This window comes from Apostichopus japonicus, chromosome 20 (assembly GCF_037975245.1).
Source record: "Apostichopus japonicus isolate 1M-3 chromosome 20, ASM3797524v1, whole genome shotgun sequence".
Lineage (NCBI taxonomy): Eukaryota > Metazoa > Echinodermata > Holothuroidea > Aspidochirotida > Stichopodidae > Apostichopus > Apostichopus japonicus.
The window spans coordinates 34,515,420-34,536,711 of NC_092580.1; the positions used below are offsets into that span (position 1 = coordinate 34,515,420).

Below are 21,292 nucleotides of genomic sequence, written 5' to 3' on the forward strand. Positions count from 1 at the left end.
CTTGCGATACTGTCGGTAACTTTTACATGACCAGTATCTGTTATTCCAGACCATCAAACTCACACCAGCAACAACTCAATTAGGGATTAAGTTTGCAAATGAAACAAACAAATATATTAAATTTGTGGGGCACAAAATTTCTGTCCAGGATTAACAGTTAATGACTCATCCTAATGATTGTTCATACACAGACCACTTGGTTAGAACTAACTAAGGGCATAAAATTATGCGTGAATGAGACAAGTTCGGCCAGAGTAAAGCTACTACAAATCAAAACATGCAGATTTAAGTAGCAGTATGGGAGATGTATCTTACCCAATATTTTCTCCACCATTGCAAGAACTTCATCTCTCTCTAGTTCTTGTGTCCTCCAGTAATAACGAAGATAAAGGACAAACAGCCATGCAAAGATAACAACTGTAATGAAAGGTGAAAATCAATATCATTACTAAATAGAACCTTATTCTTACCTTAAACAAAGCTATCTGAATAAACCTTGCTCATGAGGCTTTCATAACAGATGAAAAAGGCTTTCATATGAGATGAACATTAACATTTGAATTTAATCAAGTGAATATTGAAAGATAAAACAATATGTATAATTGATTGCATAACATGTATCTTGTCCGTTATGCATATCCCCCATACCATGCTGATCCCCCATACATATCTTGTTTGTTATTCCTATCCCCCATACATAGCTTGTCTGCAATGCATATCCCCATATCATGCATATATCCACCAAACTTAACCTGTCTGTAATGCATATCCCCATATCATGCATATATCCACCATACTTAACCTGTCTGTAATGCATATCCCCATACCATGCGTGACCTCCATACATATCTTTTCTTTAATACCTATCCCCATATCATGCATATCCTCCATACATATCTTTTCTTTAATACCTATCCCCATATCATGTATAGCCTCCATACATATCTTGTCTGTAATGCATATCCCCCATACCATACATGTCCCCCCATACAGAGCTTGTCTGTAATTATGCATATCCCCCATATCATGCATATCCACCATATATAACTTTTCTGCAATACATATCATACATACCATGCATATCTACCATACATCTTGTCTGCAATACATATATCCCCATTTCATGCATTTCCCCCATACATATCTTTTCTTTAATACCTATCCCCATATCATGTATAGCCTCCATACATATCTTGTCTGTAATGCATATCCCCCATATCATGCTATACCCCATACATAGCTTCTCTGCAGTGCATATCCTCCATAAAATGAATTCTTCATTCCCAGAATACAATCTTTCTTACAAATTATTATAACGGTAAGGCGCAAGAGAACCACAGAGGCTGATCGACGCACACGACATAACCATGGTAACAAAGTATGTTCAGTAGATAAATAACGAGTGCTGTCTGTGTCATTCACATCTGTTATCTTGTGTCCAGAAGCATTATACATCCTGTTTGTGGTGAAAAAAATCACAAAAACAATTTATAAGAGACATTCGATTGTAAATGATGATATAATTGATAAGAATGATTTATAACACTATTAACAATAGGCAAATGAAAATCATAACCAAATTAAATTATTCAGACGGGTCACAAACTCCTCAGTACAGATATGTTTCAACAATACATAACAAGATAACCAAGTGACCAGATGACATTGACCTTCAGATTATCATGTTTATTTCTGCACATAATCATTTAATATTATCTATTATTCCTACAGGATAAAACATCAGGCTATATCTTGCAAGATGCCCCTGTGTACCACAAGCACCTGGGCCAATGTGCCCTGTTCGAGTCTCTCCAAGATTAATGTATGTCGTCCAGTTACAGAGTTGTTGACAATTAACAATTCATAATCATGGACATTAAATATGAATGTAAGAGACTGACTTCGGTCAGCTTGCGGCTTTGATAAGCCAATGAGGGTTCTTCGTGAGTTCCTGCTTACAGGAGGATCTAATAAACATACATACATACCATGTCAAACACTTGACATGTGTTGAGTGTACAGACAACATACCAACCTATTGTACAAAGTCAACACACATGAAGCCATACATGTTTTCATTACCATACATAAACCAACAAACAACACTACAATGAGACTCACAGGATAAATAAACTTAACACACTATGCTTTGACTGCTTCATGGACCAACACACACTGAAAAGTTGTTTTCAATTAAACTTCAGCTATGCCACCATGAAAGTAGTTAGTTTTGCTTATGTTCATTAAACACCTTTGTGTTTATTATAATCATAGTTAATAGCAAAGGCACAGTGTCAGAAAGACGTTTACTAGATCACTTGTATATTGATTTTTTTCCACTTGTCTGGCCTACAATTTGATGTTGAAATCAACCTTACAATTTTAGGTTCTGCCCAAGATTGTTGTTCAAATATCAGATATACTGTGACTGCATTCCCTTGCATAACATTATATAACTGTACACACACACCATAACATGTAACCCAGGGTTAAGTTTATTTTGTTGACTGAATACTGGCAGAAGCTATAATATTGTTTTGGCAAAAAGTCTGCCACGTAATCTCGATGTCGGTTAAAGAAGATAAAACTGTTCCATCAGGTGAAGACAATAAAATAAACCTGCAGGTAACCATCTTCAAAGAACTAAAAAGTTAACATGGTAAGGCATTTCTTACTGAAATTTCCATTCCTTCTCAATAGCACGTTCCAAAATATCCTGAAGTATTTCTTCTGCCCAACGTGGCTCTCTCCCTACCTCATTCTTTTTCTGTAGAAATGCAAGAAATAAGAAAAGACATGTTCTATAATGTAATCTATTTGAGAGAATCATGCATAACTTAATTTCAGGGCTGTAGAAGAAGAAGAGTCAAGCAGAATTTCTCATTTCTGTGTTTTTCAATGGGCACAATACTGCACATTTCTTATATAAATACTATATTTACTGACCGGATGTACTTCTGACATACTTTTAACATCTGTGTATTGAATGAAAAATATCAAGCCTGTGATCCTACAGCCATGGGTACTCAACTCCAGAATAAAGGAAGTCTGCCAAGCCAAGCAAAAAGCTGTAAAAGTAAGTGGGCCTGACATTTGGATCCTAGCAGGATCTTCCTCAGAGGCTGCATGACAAGTAACAGAAACTACAAGGGACAAAATATAAGCACAGAATACAGATAGATTAATGAGCAGGGTGAATACAAAAGAGATGGATGTAAGAGGATTAGTTGACAAAGGGTGGAGAGAAGAAAGAAAAAAAGAAAAAAAACCAACAGGGGCAAGAAGTGAGGTAGGAGATAAACTGTAGAAGGACAAAGAGAGGACTAAGGGAAGAGGGGGGTAGGGAATAAACTGGAGAAGGACAAAGACAGAAAGGGGTGGAGATAAGAGGTGGGAGAGAGCTAGAAGACGGTTGACAGAGGGAGAACAAGGGGAGATGGAGGGAGGGGGGGGCAGAAGAAAGGTTAGTCATGTCCTTCCTGAATGTTGAGTCCATGAGGTTGAGTGTTGCGAAGGCGTTCATCCACAGTCTCTCCCTGCTGAGTCGTACTGGGTCAGGATGGCTACCTAAGGATTCAATCCCCTGTAGGGACATGTCATAATTGGTATGGTTGGGTAGGTTAAAGTGTTCTCCAACTAAGGTCTCAGTCTTCATGGTGTTGACTATGGATCTGTGACCATAGAACCACTTCTTGGGGGTGGTTTTGTTTTCACCAACATACTGGATGCCTCAAAATCTACAAGAGATCAGATATATGACATTAGTGGTTGTGCAAGAGATGTGACCCTTGGTCTTGTGTGTGAGTTGGGTGCTGTGGCTGGTGATGGAATTGAATTCAGAAACGTGGTGGCTGCAGACAATGCATCTCAAAGAACACTCACATTTATAGTACCATGCTGAATAGGTATAGGGTTAGAAGTTAGAGGTGGAACAGCAGCATGCACAAGAAGGTCCTGTAGGTTGTGTGGGCGTCTGTAGGCAATAATGGGTTTTCAGGGACAGCTGGTTGGAGTCTATCTGAAGGAGAATGTTGTGGTAGTGAGAGGTGATTTGCTGAAGAGGAGGAACATTTGGGTGGAAAGTAACAACCAGAGGGAGCTTGTCATCTCTATCTCATCCCTTTTTGTCCTTCACTGCCAATGTGGATGAACTGGAAAGGAAGCGGACTCTCTGAATGGCTTCATGCATTTCTTCAGGCACTATGGCCCCTGGCAGTAAGTTGTTTTTTCAAAACATCTGTATGACGAATGAAAGATGAGTTGTTAGAGCATATACGATGAAGACGAAGTACTTGACTGTAGGCAATTCCAGACTTGCAGTGACGAGGATGGCAGCTAGAATGAAGATACTGGTGTGTGTCTGTGGGCTTGGTATATAAGTCAGTGGAGAGAGAGCATGTTCCTTGCAAACAGTCTCTTCGAGGAAGTTAACCGGTTGGTGAGAGTAATCAGAGGTTAATTTAATGGTGCTGTGGAAGGAATTTATATGATTAACGAAGGTTAGCAGGCTATCTTCATCACTGGTCCAAACGAAGAAGATGTCATCAATGTAGCGCCACCAGATAAGAGGACGGCAGGGAGCAGTACTGAGCATGCTTTCTTCAAAGCTAGACATAAACAGGCAAGCAAAGGACGGAGCCATCCTGTTACCCATGGCAGTCCCATGCCTTTGAAGGTAATGATTGTCCATGAACGTAGAGTTATTTTTTTAAGACAAAGCAAAAAGAAAGCAAACTCAGGAAAGATACATATTATCATTCACAAACACCAAAATACTTACTAATATCCCTCATCAGAATAGGTTATCCTGGCATTTACCTAGGCACTAATACCCCACTACAGTTCTTTCAAGTTCTGGAATAGTTTATCCTGGCATCAATTTACACAATAATACCCCACCACAGTGCTTTGACGTCCTGGAATAGGTTATCCTGTCATCTACTTACACACAACTACCCCACCACAATGCTTTCACGTTATGGATTATGCTATCTCAGATCTACTTACGCACTAATACCCCTCCACAGTGTGTTCACGTCCTGGAATAGGTTATTTGACATCTCATTACGCACTAAGACCCCTCCACAATGCTTTCAGATTCCCATATTCATAACTTACCATAAACTCAGCTTCCAAGAGCTGTATCACTTCTGTTCTTGTCATGTTACCATCTTTCAGTGGATCAAGTTCATCGCAAACAAACAAACCTTTGAAGAGAAAGAAAGGGAGCAAAAAATTATAAGCAATTCTGTACTGGACATGTATGCTAGTCCAAAGGAAATCTATTTAAGCTTTGTTGACAAACAGATACATAGATACATTCTAAGGTATTTAAGCTATGTTGACAAACAGATACATAGATACATTCTAAGGTATTTAAGCTTTGTGGAAACACAGATACATAGATACATTCTAATGTATTTAAGCTATGTTGACACACAGATACATAGATACATTCTAATGTATTTAAGCTATGTTGACACACAGATACATAGATACATTCTAATGTATTTAAGCTATGTTGACAAGCAGATACATAGATACATTCTAATGTATTTAAGCTATGTTGACAAGCAGATACATAGATACATTCTAAGGTATTTAAGCTTTGTTGACAAACAGATACATAGATACATTCTAATGTATTTAAGCTATGTTGACACACAGATACATAGATACATTCTAATGTATTTAAGCTATGTTGACAAGCAGATACATAGATACATTCGAAGGTATTTAAGCTATGTTGACAAACAGATACATAGATACATTCTAAGGTATTTAAGCTTTGTTGACAAACAGATACATAGATACATTCGAAGGTATTTAAGCTATGTTGACAAACAGATACATAGATACATTCTAAGGTATTTAAGCTTTGTTGACAAACAGATACATAGATACATTCTAATGTATTTAAGCTATGTTGACACACAGATACATAGATACATTCTAATGTATTTAAGCTATGTTGACAAGCAGATACATAGATACATTCTAATGTATTTAAGCTATGTTGACAAGCAGATACATAGATGTATACATTTGAAGGTATTTAAGCTTTGTTGACGAACAAATACATAGACACATTCTAAGGTATTGAAGCTATGTGGACAAACAGATCAGGGGTCCAAATTTACGCTATTCCGCTATCCCAAGATAGTGAAATCATGAACGGAATACCAACTTGCTTGGGTTCACTTTTCCGTATGGATAGTGCTAAAAGTGATAGCTAACAACAAACTTTTACAAATCCATCTAAATTTATTTGCCTGTCACTATTCAGCCAACAATTTTAATTTTATTTGTTTCCCGGGCGTAAAAACTTGCCCAGAAATACAGAAGAAACTCTCTTTACACGTGAGTTGCAGTTACGTTCAATACATACAAGTTCCGTAGCCAACTGCACTTGCACAGTATAGCAAGCTTTACATTATCCTCCAATTTATTGCACTTTACACGTTCCGTATACCATCGCGTATGTAGGGGGAATGATCACCTCGTGGGTAACAGGTAGTACAGTGTTGGAAATCCTTGTTCAATTTCCCGCGAACACACTAAAAACAACTGCCGATTTCCCGATTTTGGTTATATTTTTCAGGCAAGTCATTACAGCCCCCCAAATCAAATAAGGCTCCTATGCCTATGCTTGTGGGAGTCCAGGGGCGAAGGCCCCAGGAAAATTTGGTAATTTTGCGTGTCTGGCGATTAAAAATTAGCAGTTGAAGATGCAAAATAATAACAAATTTTGGAATTTAAATTGTCACGAAACTGATGAAAATTTTAAAATGACAAGTTGGAGTAGCAATATTATGTTATGAAAGGAGATTTAAAATGTCTTACAATCTTTACAAAGTTTAACTTACAAAACTTCCGATATTATGAAACATACAACGTTCGGCAAAGCCCCGTTTCTAGACTGCCTAACAATAAATATACGTACATCAGTTTACAACTGAAGTGTTTAACCCTATTTAAATACTACGTTAGGCTACACATGTGCTGCAAATTTTCCCAGGTACCTTGCCAAACAACTGTGAGCTCATCCCCTGTCTAACACCTGTTTGTTAAATTTTTTTGGCATGTTTCCAAGAAACGTTACACGGAGTTCAACTGTTTTGGCTCCATTCTAGAATTAATTAGGTCAGTCAGTAAAGGATCGGTAAAGTTATGCGGAATATTATCTTAGACGTTCAAGACAAGTAGGTAAAATATCCCCGTTACATTTAGGTAAGTAAAACACACCTCAAGCCAACTGACTCCCCCACATGAATAAAACAATATATTCCCCATGACACACGAGGCATAGTACATACTACTGTATACAAGCATAGCACGATATCGGGGGCGCCTATTGCTATGGCCATCTTTATGAAAGTAACCCTGGTAATGACATGTTTTAGGCCACTTGGCATGATTCACTATATGCTAAATATTGTTTCCATGTTCTTGTAGAAAACGTCAACTTCGCAAAATAAAATTAGTTGTGTTTTGTAGTTACGTGTGATCAGTAACCAACAAGGTGGTTAGGCTATTTGCTATACACTTAACTATGGTAGGATAGTATTTTTGCGTATTTTGGAAATCCTAGAAAATACTTTTTCTCCCGCTTTACACCAGATGTGGTCTTACGGTTTATTCATAGATGGGTGTACTAGAGCCTTGTTAACATGACCTTAGTTGCATTTAGCACGATATGCCAGATTTGCGTGAACTTTCCGAAAGTGTTTTGCTCAATCTTTTCGTAAAATTTGAAGGTGTACCAACTTTCTTTTCGTACACAATTGGTAATTTCTCTACTGATTTTCAGATTTTTTTTTAAAGAAAAGTGAATACGTTGTGCATTGAGTATAAACTGAACGCGAATGCAAGAAAACGATGCAGTGATTTCCAGTAGACAAATGTTTTCTTTGCTGGATTACTGAGTCAGTTGAAGGGAATCCTGCACATTAGAGGGAACGCTGAACTGAAGTCAAATTCATATGAAAGAAAACGTTTACTAACTAACATACAATATCAATTCAAATAAAAATGTGGAATGGCAATATTGTTCAAAACATTTCCCGCGAGGCTGATTTATTACAGCAACCTTCCCGCGCTGAGCCGTGGGTGTCCGTGTGACCCGTATACCCTGAAGTGTGCGAAACTAGCCATTGACATTGCCCTTGTGAGTGGGTTTTACAACCTGCGTCCTGGGTTACCTGCTTTCTTGACTCAGTACACAAAACACTAATGATTATCAATAGCCCAACAGAAGACGCAACATATAATTTTGTTATGTTATTTTTTTTCTTTTTATAGTTTCAAAGGAATAGTGGAAAATGAGACGGAATAGTGTATTTTCAAATCCACTATTCTGCTGGAATAGTGGTAAATATTCTAAATTTCGACCCCTGCTGAGATACATAGATACATTCTAAGGTATTTAAGCTATGTTGACAAACAGATACATAGATACATTTGAAGGTATTTAAGCTTTATTGACAAACAGATACATAGATACATTCTAAGGTATTTAAGCTATGTTGACAAACAGATACATTTGAAGGTATTTAAGCTATGTTGACAAACAGATACATAGATACATTCTAATGTATTGAAGCTATGTGGACAAACAGATACATAGATACATTCTAAGGTATTTAAGCTATGTCGACAAGCAGATACATAAAGTAGATACATTCTAATGTATTTAAGCTATGTTGACAAACAGATACATTCTAAGGTATACAGCTATGTTGCCACACAGATACATAGATACATACTATGGTATTTAAGCTATGACGACAAACAGATACATAGATACATTCTAAGGTATTTAAGCTATGTCGAAAAACAGATACATAGATACAAAGGTGTTTAAGCTAAGTTGACTATGTGAATTGAGTTTACTAAAACTCAAATTTGCAATACTGATATACCAGGCCAACTATGCCTAGGAATGAAATTACTAAACTCACCACCCCTTTCACTGAGTCTATCAGAAACAAACTGAGCTGCCTTGAGCATGGTTTTTTCATCCTGTAAGGGAAACAACAACAACAATCAAATTGATGGAATTAAAAGTTATGTTTGTTGACATGTAGAATTGTGTAGCAATCTTACAAACTACCTCCAAGTAATTATCCTCTCATTATCATATCATAACATCATATGATGAGGCAACGGGTTTGAGTACATAAATAGCAGGTCAGGGCAGGCCTTGAAACAATTTTTACAAACTTGACAATCTTATGAATTTGTAATCTTTTATAATTTTAATCAGTTTATAGTGCTTACTAACATCAACAATTAATTATCTTGGAATGAACAAGTGGATTCTGTTTACAAGCTCGTTTCCAGTAGATTGGCTTTACTTTGACATATAAAACAATTCATTGATACTAGTACTTGTATTCTATTTTATAATGGATATATTTTACCGATGTTTTGAGTATTGTAGTTTAGTAGGGGTATGAATGATGCCAGAAATGTTTACAGGCTTAGTCGTCTACAGAAAGCTGCAGCAAGAATTATTCTCACTGCAACATTTAATGACAGATCTGTAGATATTTCTTAAACTTTGAGAACTGGTCCTTGCTCGAAAATGTTAAAAATGTAAAAGATTGAAATGGTGTATTTAGGTCTGTAAATTTTCTGGCTCCACAGTACCTAGTGGACATGTTCCATCACATGAATTATATACATAACCATTTCCTATTTCACCACACGAAATAAATTATTCTTAATGGGGTGTTAATACCAGGTATCATCAGAAAACATTTTCATATGTTGCTGCACTAAGGAGTGAACAATTTATCAAAAGAGTATAAGAATGCCAACTCCTTAAATACCTGTAAACGTTTTTCTTATGCTCTTAATTTTATGTCATTGATTGTTCCATGTTGCATTATATGTCATTGATTGTTCCATGTTGTATTTTATGTCATTGATTGTTCATGTTGTATTTTATGTCATTGATTGTTCCATGTTGCATTATATGTCATTGATTGTTCCATGTTGTATTTTATGTCATTGATTGTTCATGTTGTATTTTATGTCATTGATTGTTCCATGTTGTATTTTATGTCATTGATTGTTCATGTTGTATTTTAGTCATTGATTCTTCCATGTTGTATTTCATGTCATTGATTCTTCCATGTAGTATTTTATGCCATTTTCAAGTTGGATGTTTGTTTTTTCTTTTCACTGTTGTCTTATTGTTTATGTCTGTATTCTATATTAGTTTTATTTTGATTGTATCATTTTAATTCTACTCTAAGCTTTGTATTTTTCAGGGCCTAGGGGTAGATTTAACTTTACCCTCACTGAGTATATATACCCTTTAATGCTATACAAATAAATTAATAACATCGTCATAGCAACAGTAGCTTCAAGCAGGCAGGTTACATGAGTACAAGATCAAGCTTGTTCTCTGACTGCCCTCATGAAATTCCCAAGCCATTTAATCTACAAACATTGTAACATATGTGCGGTGCCCAAATTAGCTCTTTCATACATGTACTTTTCACCCATGTTTTCTTGCTGAATTTACCAATATTCAGAAGAACAGAAGTAAAAAGTAAGTATTGTAATTTAGTGTTTTTCAGCAAGATATTTCACATACAGTCAGATCTTACATTACAGATCCTCATGTGTGCTACACAAGTCTAAGATGAGCCTACAGTATGTATCCCAGTTATGCATTTACCTTGAGATCTTACAGGGATCTACATAACTTACACTTAATGTGCTAATTATACTTAACAAAGTTTGAAAGTAATTTTGCAGCCAGTGACTTGAAATTGTATACATTAATGACTTGTTATTACAGTACTTTCATATCAAACTACACAAACATCATTTTCAACTACAGTAATGTGCACTTTGAGACCATGATAATGCTCACAGCTACAGTATTTGGAGACTTGACATCAAATATTAGTTTCTATTATAAGAGGGGTACTACTGCAACACAGTCTACAAGATTTCTCTCTTTTTGGCCAAGGGTTGTACCTCACCAGCAGCCAAGCAGGTGGTACATTTCTGATCTTGGCAACATTCCCTTTTTAAACTATGTTAAAACCGCCTGAATATTAAAAATAAACAAGCAGAATCACAGTCATGGAAAGGCCAAGACTGAAAAAAGGTTTTACTCCTCATGGAAAGATCTTTGCTTAGGAGTCTTCAAAGACAACACTCTAAAATGTATGTTAAGCATGCCATGTGATCACGAAATTATGAATTTTCATATCCAGTGGAACAAACAGCATATACCTGTACATGATATCAATGATGCTTATGAAAGTTTATACCCTCAAAAATATTAAACATTAACGGCAAAGATTGAAGAACTGTTAAGACCACTTCCAGGGTGAATTACAGTCTTTCAACATAATTTTCAGTATTAAATGTACTGGCCACATCTGTAGGTCTTCCAATGAAACCAATATATCTCCTGTCATTCATGATATTTAAATACTCCACATTGAAAGTTACTAACCTACATGATTGTTACTGTACCTAGTGTATTGTACAGTAGGTGCTACTGTATGTGTAGTGATATGAGGTAAGTACACAGGCTTCAATTTTAAATCAAACTGACTTGCTCTGTTTGTCTGTCTACAAATAACACTTTTTTGGATTTTTTTTAAAAATACTTACAACCAATGGTAAATAGTTGGAGAATGACTAGTATTATATATATTAAACATGCATACATTTGGTTGATTGGCGTCTATCTTGGCGCAGAGTGCTCTATGTCCAGTGGACAGAGCGAAGTACATATTAGAATTAGTTGAGACTAGTGGAACACTAGTAGTTGTTACTCAGAGTTTCACATGTTGACCAATCATCAGACAATTGTATATAGCTATATATATAATTGAAATCGTAATGAGTTGGAAAATCCAGAACAGTGAATAAACTTCTAGCCTCCACCGGGATTCGAACCCGGGCCCCCTGCTTTATATGCGGACACCCTAATCACTAGGCTAAGGACGCTGATTGTATGTCCAGAGGTTTGAAACCGGTAAGGAAGGTCGTAATTCCACTGTAGGCGTTTGTATATGACATAAGCCTACTGTACAACACTTTTACAGCAGATGTACCTAGCTACTTGCTATATCAAATTATGGGCTGACTGATAAGGTGTAGAAAGACTTCACTTCATTTATATTAACTTGTTACCATCAAGGTGCTGAACAAAATGTTATGAAGTGTGATCTTCTGTTGTAGCAAAACCACTACATACAGTACGGGAAGGCCAAAAGGTTAATGGAAACCTCATCCAGGAAACCATTTCATGAGTGTGGCTACAGTAGTTAGCCACACACTTCAACTAGTTTCCTGAATGACAACTAAAATTAACAAAACTTTAGAACAAATACTGTAAATGTTTTAACCAAACTTCAATTTTCTGGAATTTCTCATTGAAGTTGGTATAGAACACTATTCCACGAGGGAAAATTAAAGTTGTTTACAAATTTGTATTTTACGTTGGAAGAGACACTTGAAGATGCAAGAAGTGCCTTACAATGGAGTGAGATTGTAGAAAAACATAAGATTGAGACTGAATATCCAGCCTTTTTGGAAGCATAAATCAAGCCTGCTACGTACACAAATGTCAAAACACGTATGAATTATGAGATGTATGTTGGAATGCAAATAAACACGAGCATTAAAAAGACTCTGTAAATTAATAAATGGTACGATAGCCTCAGGCATTTCATAGAAAACAATTCATTAAGCAGTTAGTGAAGTTTTTAAAGTTACTGTGATGAATTCCAGATGCATTTTACTAGTACTATGGTATGTTACACTGACACATAATGCATATGCTACTGTGCAAGGGGAAGCCACATTAACGAGTCTTTACTATCAATCCCAGGTACAGTAACCTGAGAAACAAATCCAAGGTGCCAAGTAAACACTGCTGATTTATTATGGTATGACTGGATAAAATATATCAATTGAAAGTGGTTACTTCATACAGTTAAGTAAACAGAAAACACTACTTAAGGTGTAAAGAAATCAAATTCAGAAAGGAAAATAAGCAAAACCAATCAAGTGTGAAGCAAATAATGTGTCCATCTGATAGAGATATCTCTGCTATGTTTAGCCTCTAATAAAGAGATAACTGGTTAGGATTGACTGAGTTGGGGACAGCTCTCTGTTTTATAGCCCATGTAGCCCCTACATACTCAGTACAGGAATGTATACAGGTGTTTATAATATTATCAATGCATGTAGCCCATACGTGCTCAGTACTCGGTATAGGAATGTATGCAGGTGTATATAATATTATTAGTGCATGTAGCCCCTACAAACTCAGTACAGGAATTTATATCATATTATTAGTGCATCTAGCCCCTACATACTCAGCAATCGGCACAGGTATGTATGCAAGTGTACAAACATATGCGTGTAACACCAAGCAACTTTCTATCCTGTAGAGGTTGCTGTGCATATTTACATTAATATGCTATCCTTATTGTGAATGTGCTTGTTCAAAACCAATCATGGTGGTCGAAGCTATGCTGACATCATGCACCAGGTGAATGCATTGTGCCACTGACTAACTAACATATACTGTACAAGGTCAAGTCATTGAATGTACAGTACACTATGTTGTAAGGGAATGGTATTTAACATTACCTGTTCATACTTAGCAGATCCATCACATATCAAAGGTCTGTTGTCTGTAAAGAAAGGAAAAGATATGAAAATGGGTCAAATTGACCAATTTCAGTTCCACATATAAAATATGATCCCAATTTCTGTTGGGAACTTACTTCCTGAATAGTTAACTCAATACCTGTTTGTTGGTCATGGAAACTTCTTACTCTCATCTTCTATTATTTTTTCAATGTCTCTTAAACCATAGCCTCCATATATGCAGTCATTTTATTCCCAATCACCATGAAAAACATCTGTGACTACTAGATTCATTCCCAGATGACTGTGCAGTATTATTTAGGAAATGATTGCACTTTATATACCACAAGAGAGCTACTGTATGAATTATCACTAATACTGGATACCTTAATATCCATACACCAATCACCTCTTTAATTCCTTAACGACTTTAAATATATTTGAATTTCTAGTTTATCTTCATAAATACAAACAGATGTATATCTCCCTGTGATATAGTGTGCTTTTTTGTGGGTTTAGTTTCCAATTGCATACTGTACTGTACTTTAGGTATAACAATAGAAGCCAAGAATGAGTACAAAGTTGGCACTTGTAACTGTCTGAGTACATACTTTTCTCTTCACTGGTGAAAATATATGGAACAATCTCAAGTACCACATAAGTAAAATAAAATTCCATTTCATTTATTAAATGACAAGTTAAAAGTGATATCCTCTTGAGACACTGTGTTATGGTGTAGTGGCTATTTCAGCTCACTCTGCTTTTTTCTTGTTTTCCCCCCTTTGTATTTCCCCTCCCCCCCCCTTTATTCTCCTCTTTTACTTATTTCTTTAGTAAGAGGGACTGCTGGTGAATGCACCATTGTTGTGTCCTCACACCTCCTCCACTTCCTGTTTACATAGTACAGTATACACATGAAATGTTGAAGCTATCGAAACAACTGTGACTGATTAAACTGCTTTAAGAAGAATAAAAATCAGAGTGTAGTTGTGCTTGACTTTAAACCAACTTGTTCATAATAACTACTTTGAAATGGATCCATGGCTACTTGCTACAGATACTGTTTGGACAAGATGCAGGCATGGAATTGTTGAAATAGCATGTGTTAGTCGCTTTCTCAGTGCAATTCTTTGAAACAACCAGACTATTGACTGTTACCCTGTCATAATTAAAAGAAGCTGAAAGGTCAAATAAAGGTTTGCAGGTATAGTAGGCTAAGGCTACTGTACTGTATCATACAATAAAATGATTAGTCCAGGGGTTAAAGGTTACAGTATTAATGTGTACCCGAACTCAAACCTCAGTTGTACACACAAACAATTCACAGGAAATAGTTGGTAATAATACGACCTGTGCTATATGACCCTTCTGAACGGTAAAGTCATTTAAAATTGAGAAAACGTAAAAACTTTTAGAGAGCTCAAACAGTATAGTATAGTACAGTAATACGTGATGACACAATTTTAAGAAATATTTCAAAACGGATGCACAGTCTCCAAAAGATTTAGATCTGGCCACAACCGGATTTGGCCAGATCTTTCACAACACCACTTTTCTAAGAGGAAAACAAGACAGAGAAACAATAATAAACTGAAAAATTTGCTCTTCCTTTCATCACAACCTGTAAAAATATGCTCAGAAAGTAGTACAAGAAGGAAAATAGAAAACAAATGCATTGTTTACATTTCTTTGTAAACATTTGTACCTTTTGGAAACAGAGAGCCAGTTGGTTTAGCGATTCCTTGCCACATTTTGCATATGAACATTAAACAGTCAAGGTGAAACAAGATTTTCTAAAAGCATTGGCTTCAAGTGATCAGCAAGGTACTTGCACAAAAGCACACTTTCCTATCAACTTATCTATCAAAACCAAATTACTCCAAGCTTGATCCTGACAACTATCATGATTACACGGTTTTCACACATTGTACTTTTGTTGACCTAAAATGACCTTCTGCCTCCATTAATTTCCATAGGAATCTTCTGCAATGAGCCAAAGGGAATCTAGATACCAAGTAGGAACTGCAACGAAGCTGCACTCTTAAAGGTCAATGGACATATAGAGTTGACTTTCAATAATGTAAAACTTAACAATTCTAATGTTATGAAAAACCCAACTCCGCATCCATTTTCCATCTGCAAAGGGGTAGAAATTGGTAACAAGTACTATTATGCAATAGTTTCGTCACACAAGGAAGGGTAGAAGAGGGCAAACATGTAACTGTAATTGTGTTTCTTGATAATGTCACTATGTATGTAAAAGTTGTATGGAATTTTGCAATGATTTCTCCTCCACAAGATCTTGTATTTTGTTCACCAAGCAAAGTCCTAAAGTTAAACGCAACGATGCAATTCGCTTCTAAAACAGTAATGATAATGTATTGATCCCTTCATGATTCTATTGATACATTGTGGGTAGTAAAGGCTATTCTCTGTCGAATGTTTCCCAAAATCAGAATAACTATTTCACAAACAGACCAAAAGGTAAAGGTCACGATAATTCACAAGATCAATCTTGCTAGCCCAACTTAACAGCAGTGTGCTTGTGCCAAAGTGTGTGTGATACCATAGTAATAGGCTACTGACACGTTTTGCGATCAAGATTATATATATTAAATTATTAGATTATATATTATTATTAGATTATATAAAATATATATAAAAAGACCATTGACTGTCACACACAGTGATTTTAAATATCCTCTCTTACTGTTCAACATTTACGTTTAAATTCAATAGTCGATGAGAGATTATTGTCCCCTTTCCGGCTAGTTACGGTGCGACATTTCAATTTGATGTACTTTTACTTAGTGTGATACTTCTACACAGTAAATATGAAGTCTGCCCATGCTTACCATCTTGAGATATCGTGTTTACAAGGTTTTCACAATTTGACCTCTGGTGACCCCAAATGACCTTTGACCTCGACCAAAAACGATAGGCTTCTTTAACTCAATGGGGTACTTCTAGACACTTAATATGAGGTCTGTTCAAGCTTTCTTCTTGAGGTATCGTGTTTACAAGCTTTCCGAATTTTTACCCCTGGTGACCCAAAATGACCATTGACCTGCACCGTCACACCGATTTCAGACTTTGACCATTGTTGACTTTTGAATTGTACCATTTCCATGGGGTTCTCTTACTCACCAAGCTGGGTCAACATATAGAGTGTGAAGTTTAGCTAAAATTTTCTTTTAAGTTATCGTGTTTACTAGTTTAAAAGGTTTTCAGACATGACCTTTGCAAATTACCTTTCACCTCAAAATATTTCAAGAGCATTCTTGTACTCACCAAGCAGGATCTACATACTATGTATGAACTTTGGCATTTTTTTTAGTTTAGGCTTTGTGTTAAAAAGTTTTTCAGACTTTGACCTCTGTTGACCTCAAATTATCTTTGACCATCACAGACAAGAATTTGGTTCTTTTACTCAATAAGACAGAATTACATACCATGCTTGAAGTTAATCCACCATAAATGTTTTGAATGACCGTGTTAACAAGTAGGTGACACATATAGACACCATCACTTAGCATCTTTTGCCTCTGGCAAGGAATCAAAAAGACAATCATCAACCCCAATTTAAGATACTTTTTTTCTTTTTTTTCCCAATTTAAACATTAAGATACTACCAACATCGTAAGTGATACTTCTGGGCCAATATAAAAAAAAAAATCCGGCCACATGTTTTTGCAAATCCAACCGGTCCACCGGACCAGAACGAGATTGTCTAATTCATTAACAGGCTGGAGATCTGCTGCATCTTTAGCCTACATATACCTAATAACACTTGGGGGCTCCTTACAGTCAAGTGGCTACAGTCCTACAAATTCAATCCGTGATCCTGACCAGAGAATTAAACTCAATAAAATCACTTATGCTTCACACAGTGTGTCAAATTTGAGAAATTGTTTTGAAAGTCATTTGCTGTTGAATGATTTTGAAATTGAGCTGGGTGTAGCTCTAGCAGGCTAACATTGGATGTTTGTGGTTTAGCTAATTACCTGGTAACCCCTATTAAACAAGTTCTGCTTAATCCTGTCTCAAGCGGTGTCGCCTGAGTCTATAATTGATGTCCCTACTCTTTGCTTGACTGGTATAGAGCAGTATATTGTACATTTTGACATTTTGTCTTTGAAACTGACTTTTTCAAACATCACATTACCTTCACTGCCAACGCTAATGTACAGGACCCCCAGAACAGCAAAGAATATGAAGGCACATGCCAGTAGCACCGTGGAGATGACATGACTGTACTTGGAACCAAGACTAGCACTAAGATTCTCCTCTGTGGGGAATTCCTGCTCCAGGAGAGAGTGAGAGCTGTGATGTGATTGGTTCCTGGTTGAGTTATCATACCTGGCACCTTGGACATTAGAGATGTCATTCCTACAAACAAACAAAAGTCATGGATGTCACCAATTACAAGTGTGACGTGTCAGCAACATGCAATACTGTACACAACATGATTCTCTAGACAGGTAGGTTCGATGGCACATTGCCATGAACAACCACATAAATATGAAAGCTAAATTATTTCTAATCAGTATTGATCTGAAGAATATCACCTGATAATAAAGATGACATAGAACCATTTAACTTGAATCTCTTTGTAACAAAGCATGTAGACTGAAATACAAATCAGCTATCAAATGTCAACTCCAAGATCAAAGATAAGAGACTGTCGGCTGTATCTCAATAGGAATGATTTACAGCACTTGCACTTTTAGAGCTTTCTGAATTAAAAGAAACTATTCCAATGAAACTTCAGTTCATGAATATGCTAGTAATTGAACATAGAGAAAGAAGGTAATCATTGAAAGTATGATTAACACATGAATTAATTATTAACTACGCTTAGATCTATTGATTTGTTTCGCAAGAACATGCAAATTCTTGCAATACAAGGCTTGTAATGCTACTGTATATAGAGTATTTCCCAGTTACATACAATAAATGAGAGATTAATAGATAACTTAACACTGAATAAAATTTGACCTTAACATAGAATCTTGACAGTTCCTGTAAACTCAAAGACACTAGAACATTGTTTGTGATAATATGACAGGTCTGATATGCATAATATGCTGTAAATAGGTATCATGTGTTGGCAATGGAGGTCTGCTATATACCTATTTTGAAGGGCTTTTGCAAAAATAAACCTAGTCACAGTGGTGGGTGATAATTGCCTCCTAGTTTATCATGCATCAATAATTAATACTCACAGAAGAAAAGACTTGGTCCATCTAAATATCCCTGATTTTGTTCTGTCAAACAGTTTAAATGATATTCCTACAGTGTGATCCTACCATTTTAAAGTGAAAGTCAATATCCAACATGGAATTACCAATCTGAACATCCTGTCATATATCTATAGGCTCTCATCAGTTAAAAAAGAATTCTCATACTTATGCTCAAGTTAGCACAAAGCCAACTGTACATTAGCCATGGGTAACATTGAATTCAGTAAGAAAATATGAAAATATTTCTTTCTGGTGGAATTTATTTCTGAAATAGCATATAATGTGCATAAAAGTTTATTATTCAGTTGCAAAAATTACATAAACGTATTACACCTAGGCTAGGCCTCCTAACTCATAACACCACCATTCAAACCACCATGCCTCATGCCAGGTTGCTACAAAACTTAATTAGTGGTAGGCCTAGGCCTGAAAAATGACTTACCTTTCGACAATTGTAACAATTACATAAAAAAAACTTGAGTCTAGGCCTAACCTCATTCAAACTTAATTCTGAGACCATTTAAGCCTAGGATCTAGGCCTAGCGGGCCTAGCCAATGCCTTCACTAAGTTATTCTTAATATGGCCATCTAACCTCTTCCTTCTGTCTGGTTTGGAACTTAATGAAACATCAACATCTGTCTTATCATAGGAATGTGGTGTCAATTTCCTTGGTGTGCTCGTCTTTGGAGTTGAATTAAGGGACCGTCTTCTCCTTATGGATAAATCGTCATTTTCTTTATCACCATTATCGTTAGCAACACTAAATGTCTTATTCACATTCCCAGGACTAGCATCTAATCCAGTCCCTGAATGTCTGGTGTTGCTGGCATTTGGTTTTGCATTGTAAACACTTGCATCATTCCTTGTTAAACCCAATGAAGTCTGACCTTTCTTTCCTTTCCAACTTGCTGGTTCATTATCTTGTCCGATGTCAGAGTCAGAAAACTCATTGTCATTTGCTGGTTGTGACCCAAAAATTCTTTGCGTAGAAAAGAAGGATGAATTTCCTTTGCTCGGCTTTGGAAGCTGATGATCGACAGTCTTATTGTTCGTTTCGGAAAATGATCGGGATGTGTGATCGTTTTCAGCATAATCTGAGGACAACCTTGTTCCGCTCCTGTTGTTAGGCCTAGCCTGTGCATTAGCAGTGTGGATATCGTTAGGCTGAAATGTGGTGGATTTACTTCTAACGTTAGGCCTATTCAAAAACGAGAATGAATGTGAAGTGGGCAAGTCAATATCAACATTTTCTTCATCGTTCGACTCATTTTCGGATTCTTCAGCTGCCTTCGTACCTTTCCTTCGAGACTGAGTATTTAGGCGTCCTCGAGCTGAGCGCCGTCGCAATATTGCTTGGCGAGTTTTGGTGCCCGTGGGACGTACATCGTTTTCACTCTCATCAGAACTGAAGCCAAGAACTTTACGGGAGGGCACAGCTATCGACGCCCTTTTCGGTGCTTTCTTTTGTTCCGATCGCAGCTTCAAAAGCTTTTTCTGCAGGATGGAACGGGTTGTTTTCGTTACAGGACCTGCTTGAAATCCTAACCGAACCAATTCTGAACGTAATTTCGCATCCGAAAGGGATGTGATGTCAGCTATCGAGTCCGCCATGGTTGTTTATTCCAATGAATAGGTTACGCGGTTAATTTTGGCTAGCCTAGCTGGCTAGGTCTGCTGTATACCACAGACACTGGCAGAACGAGAGTTTCTTTGTGACGCGTCAGTACCATGCTGATAGTACTATACTTCATACTATTTCTAAAGCACATATATCCACAGATGCATCCATGAGGTACCTCGTCGTCGTCAACATTCGGTCAATGTGAAATGCTAGAAACTGCCAGAACGGTGAACGGTCAAATGGAGGCCAAATTGGATCTCCAAGAATTTTTTACTCGTCAGTAAAGTACCAGGAAAAATCTCATTCACAGGAAACTTTCACTACTGTTGATGAGCTGCCCGAGTAAACGTAACTGCCAAACAAGGCCTGAACGGGTATGAACTTTACGAATGGTGCAAAGGTCGTCTGGCGAACAGTGCTAGCGATTATTTGTGTGAACGAAGTTCTGTCGTGTATAATGATGATCAAGGAGACTAGAAGCCTACCTATCGCAAATTTATGAAAAAAATACAAACGTAAACATTCAACCCACGAGTACTATCCCAGTGGTTAAAACGCTCGTCTAGGCCTTTAAGGGCATTCTAAACGCTAATAAACTCATGCCTTTTCGAAATACATTAGCAAGGTTGACACTGATCATGCTAACATATATATTATGAATTATCATATCATACGTCACAAATTCACAGCCCGAAATATTGTCACCCAGCTTCGAAATGGTCATCAGCATTGCCACCAGATATGCTGAAAATAACAAAATAGTAGTCACCCCTGGTCAATTTTCAGTAAACA

At 36.7% G+C, this 21,292-nt stretch overlaps 1 protein-coding gene across 1 annotated transcript in view; it reads right to left on the bottom strand.

Moving 5' to 3' along the window:
* Positions 1-20,867, bottom strand: part of LOC139960874 (inner nuclear membrane protein Man1-like) — a 32,646-nt gene extending 11,779 nt beyond the window's left edge. Inside the window, exons 1-8 of the mRNA XM_071959538.1 lie at positions 19,472-20,867; positions 17,801-18,024; positions 13,636-13,679; positions 8,961-9,021; positions 5,119-5,207; positions 2,676-2,767; positions 1,305-1,456; positions 316-417 (exon numbers count right to left, since the gene is read on the bottom strand). Coding sequence (XP_071815639.1) covers positions 316-417; positions 1,305-1,456; positions 2,676-2,767; positions 5,119-5,207; positions 8,961-9,021; positions 13,636-13,679; positions 17,801-18,024; positions 19,472-20,490 — 1,783 coding nt within the window. The 5' untranslated portion in view covers positions 20,491-20,867. The remainder of the gene's footprint in view (positions 1-315; positions 418-1,304; positions 1,457-2,675; positions 2,768-5,118; positions 5,208-8,960; positions 9,022-13,635; positions 13,680-17,800; positions 18,025-19,471) is intronic.
* Between the last annotated feature and the right edge of the window lie 425 nt (positions 20,868-21,292).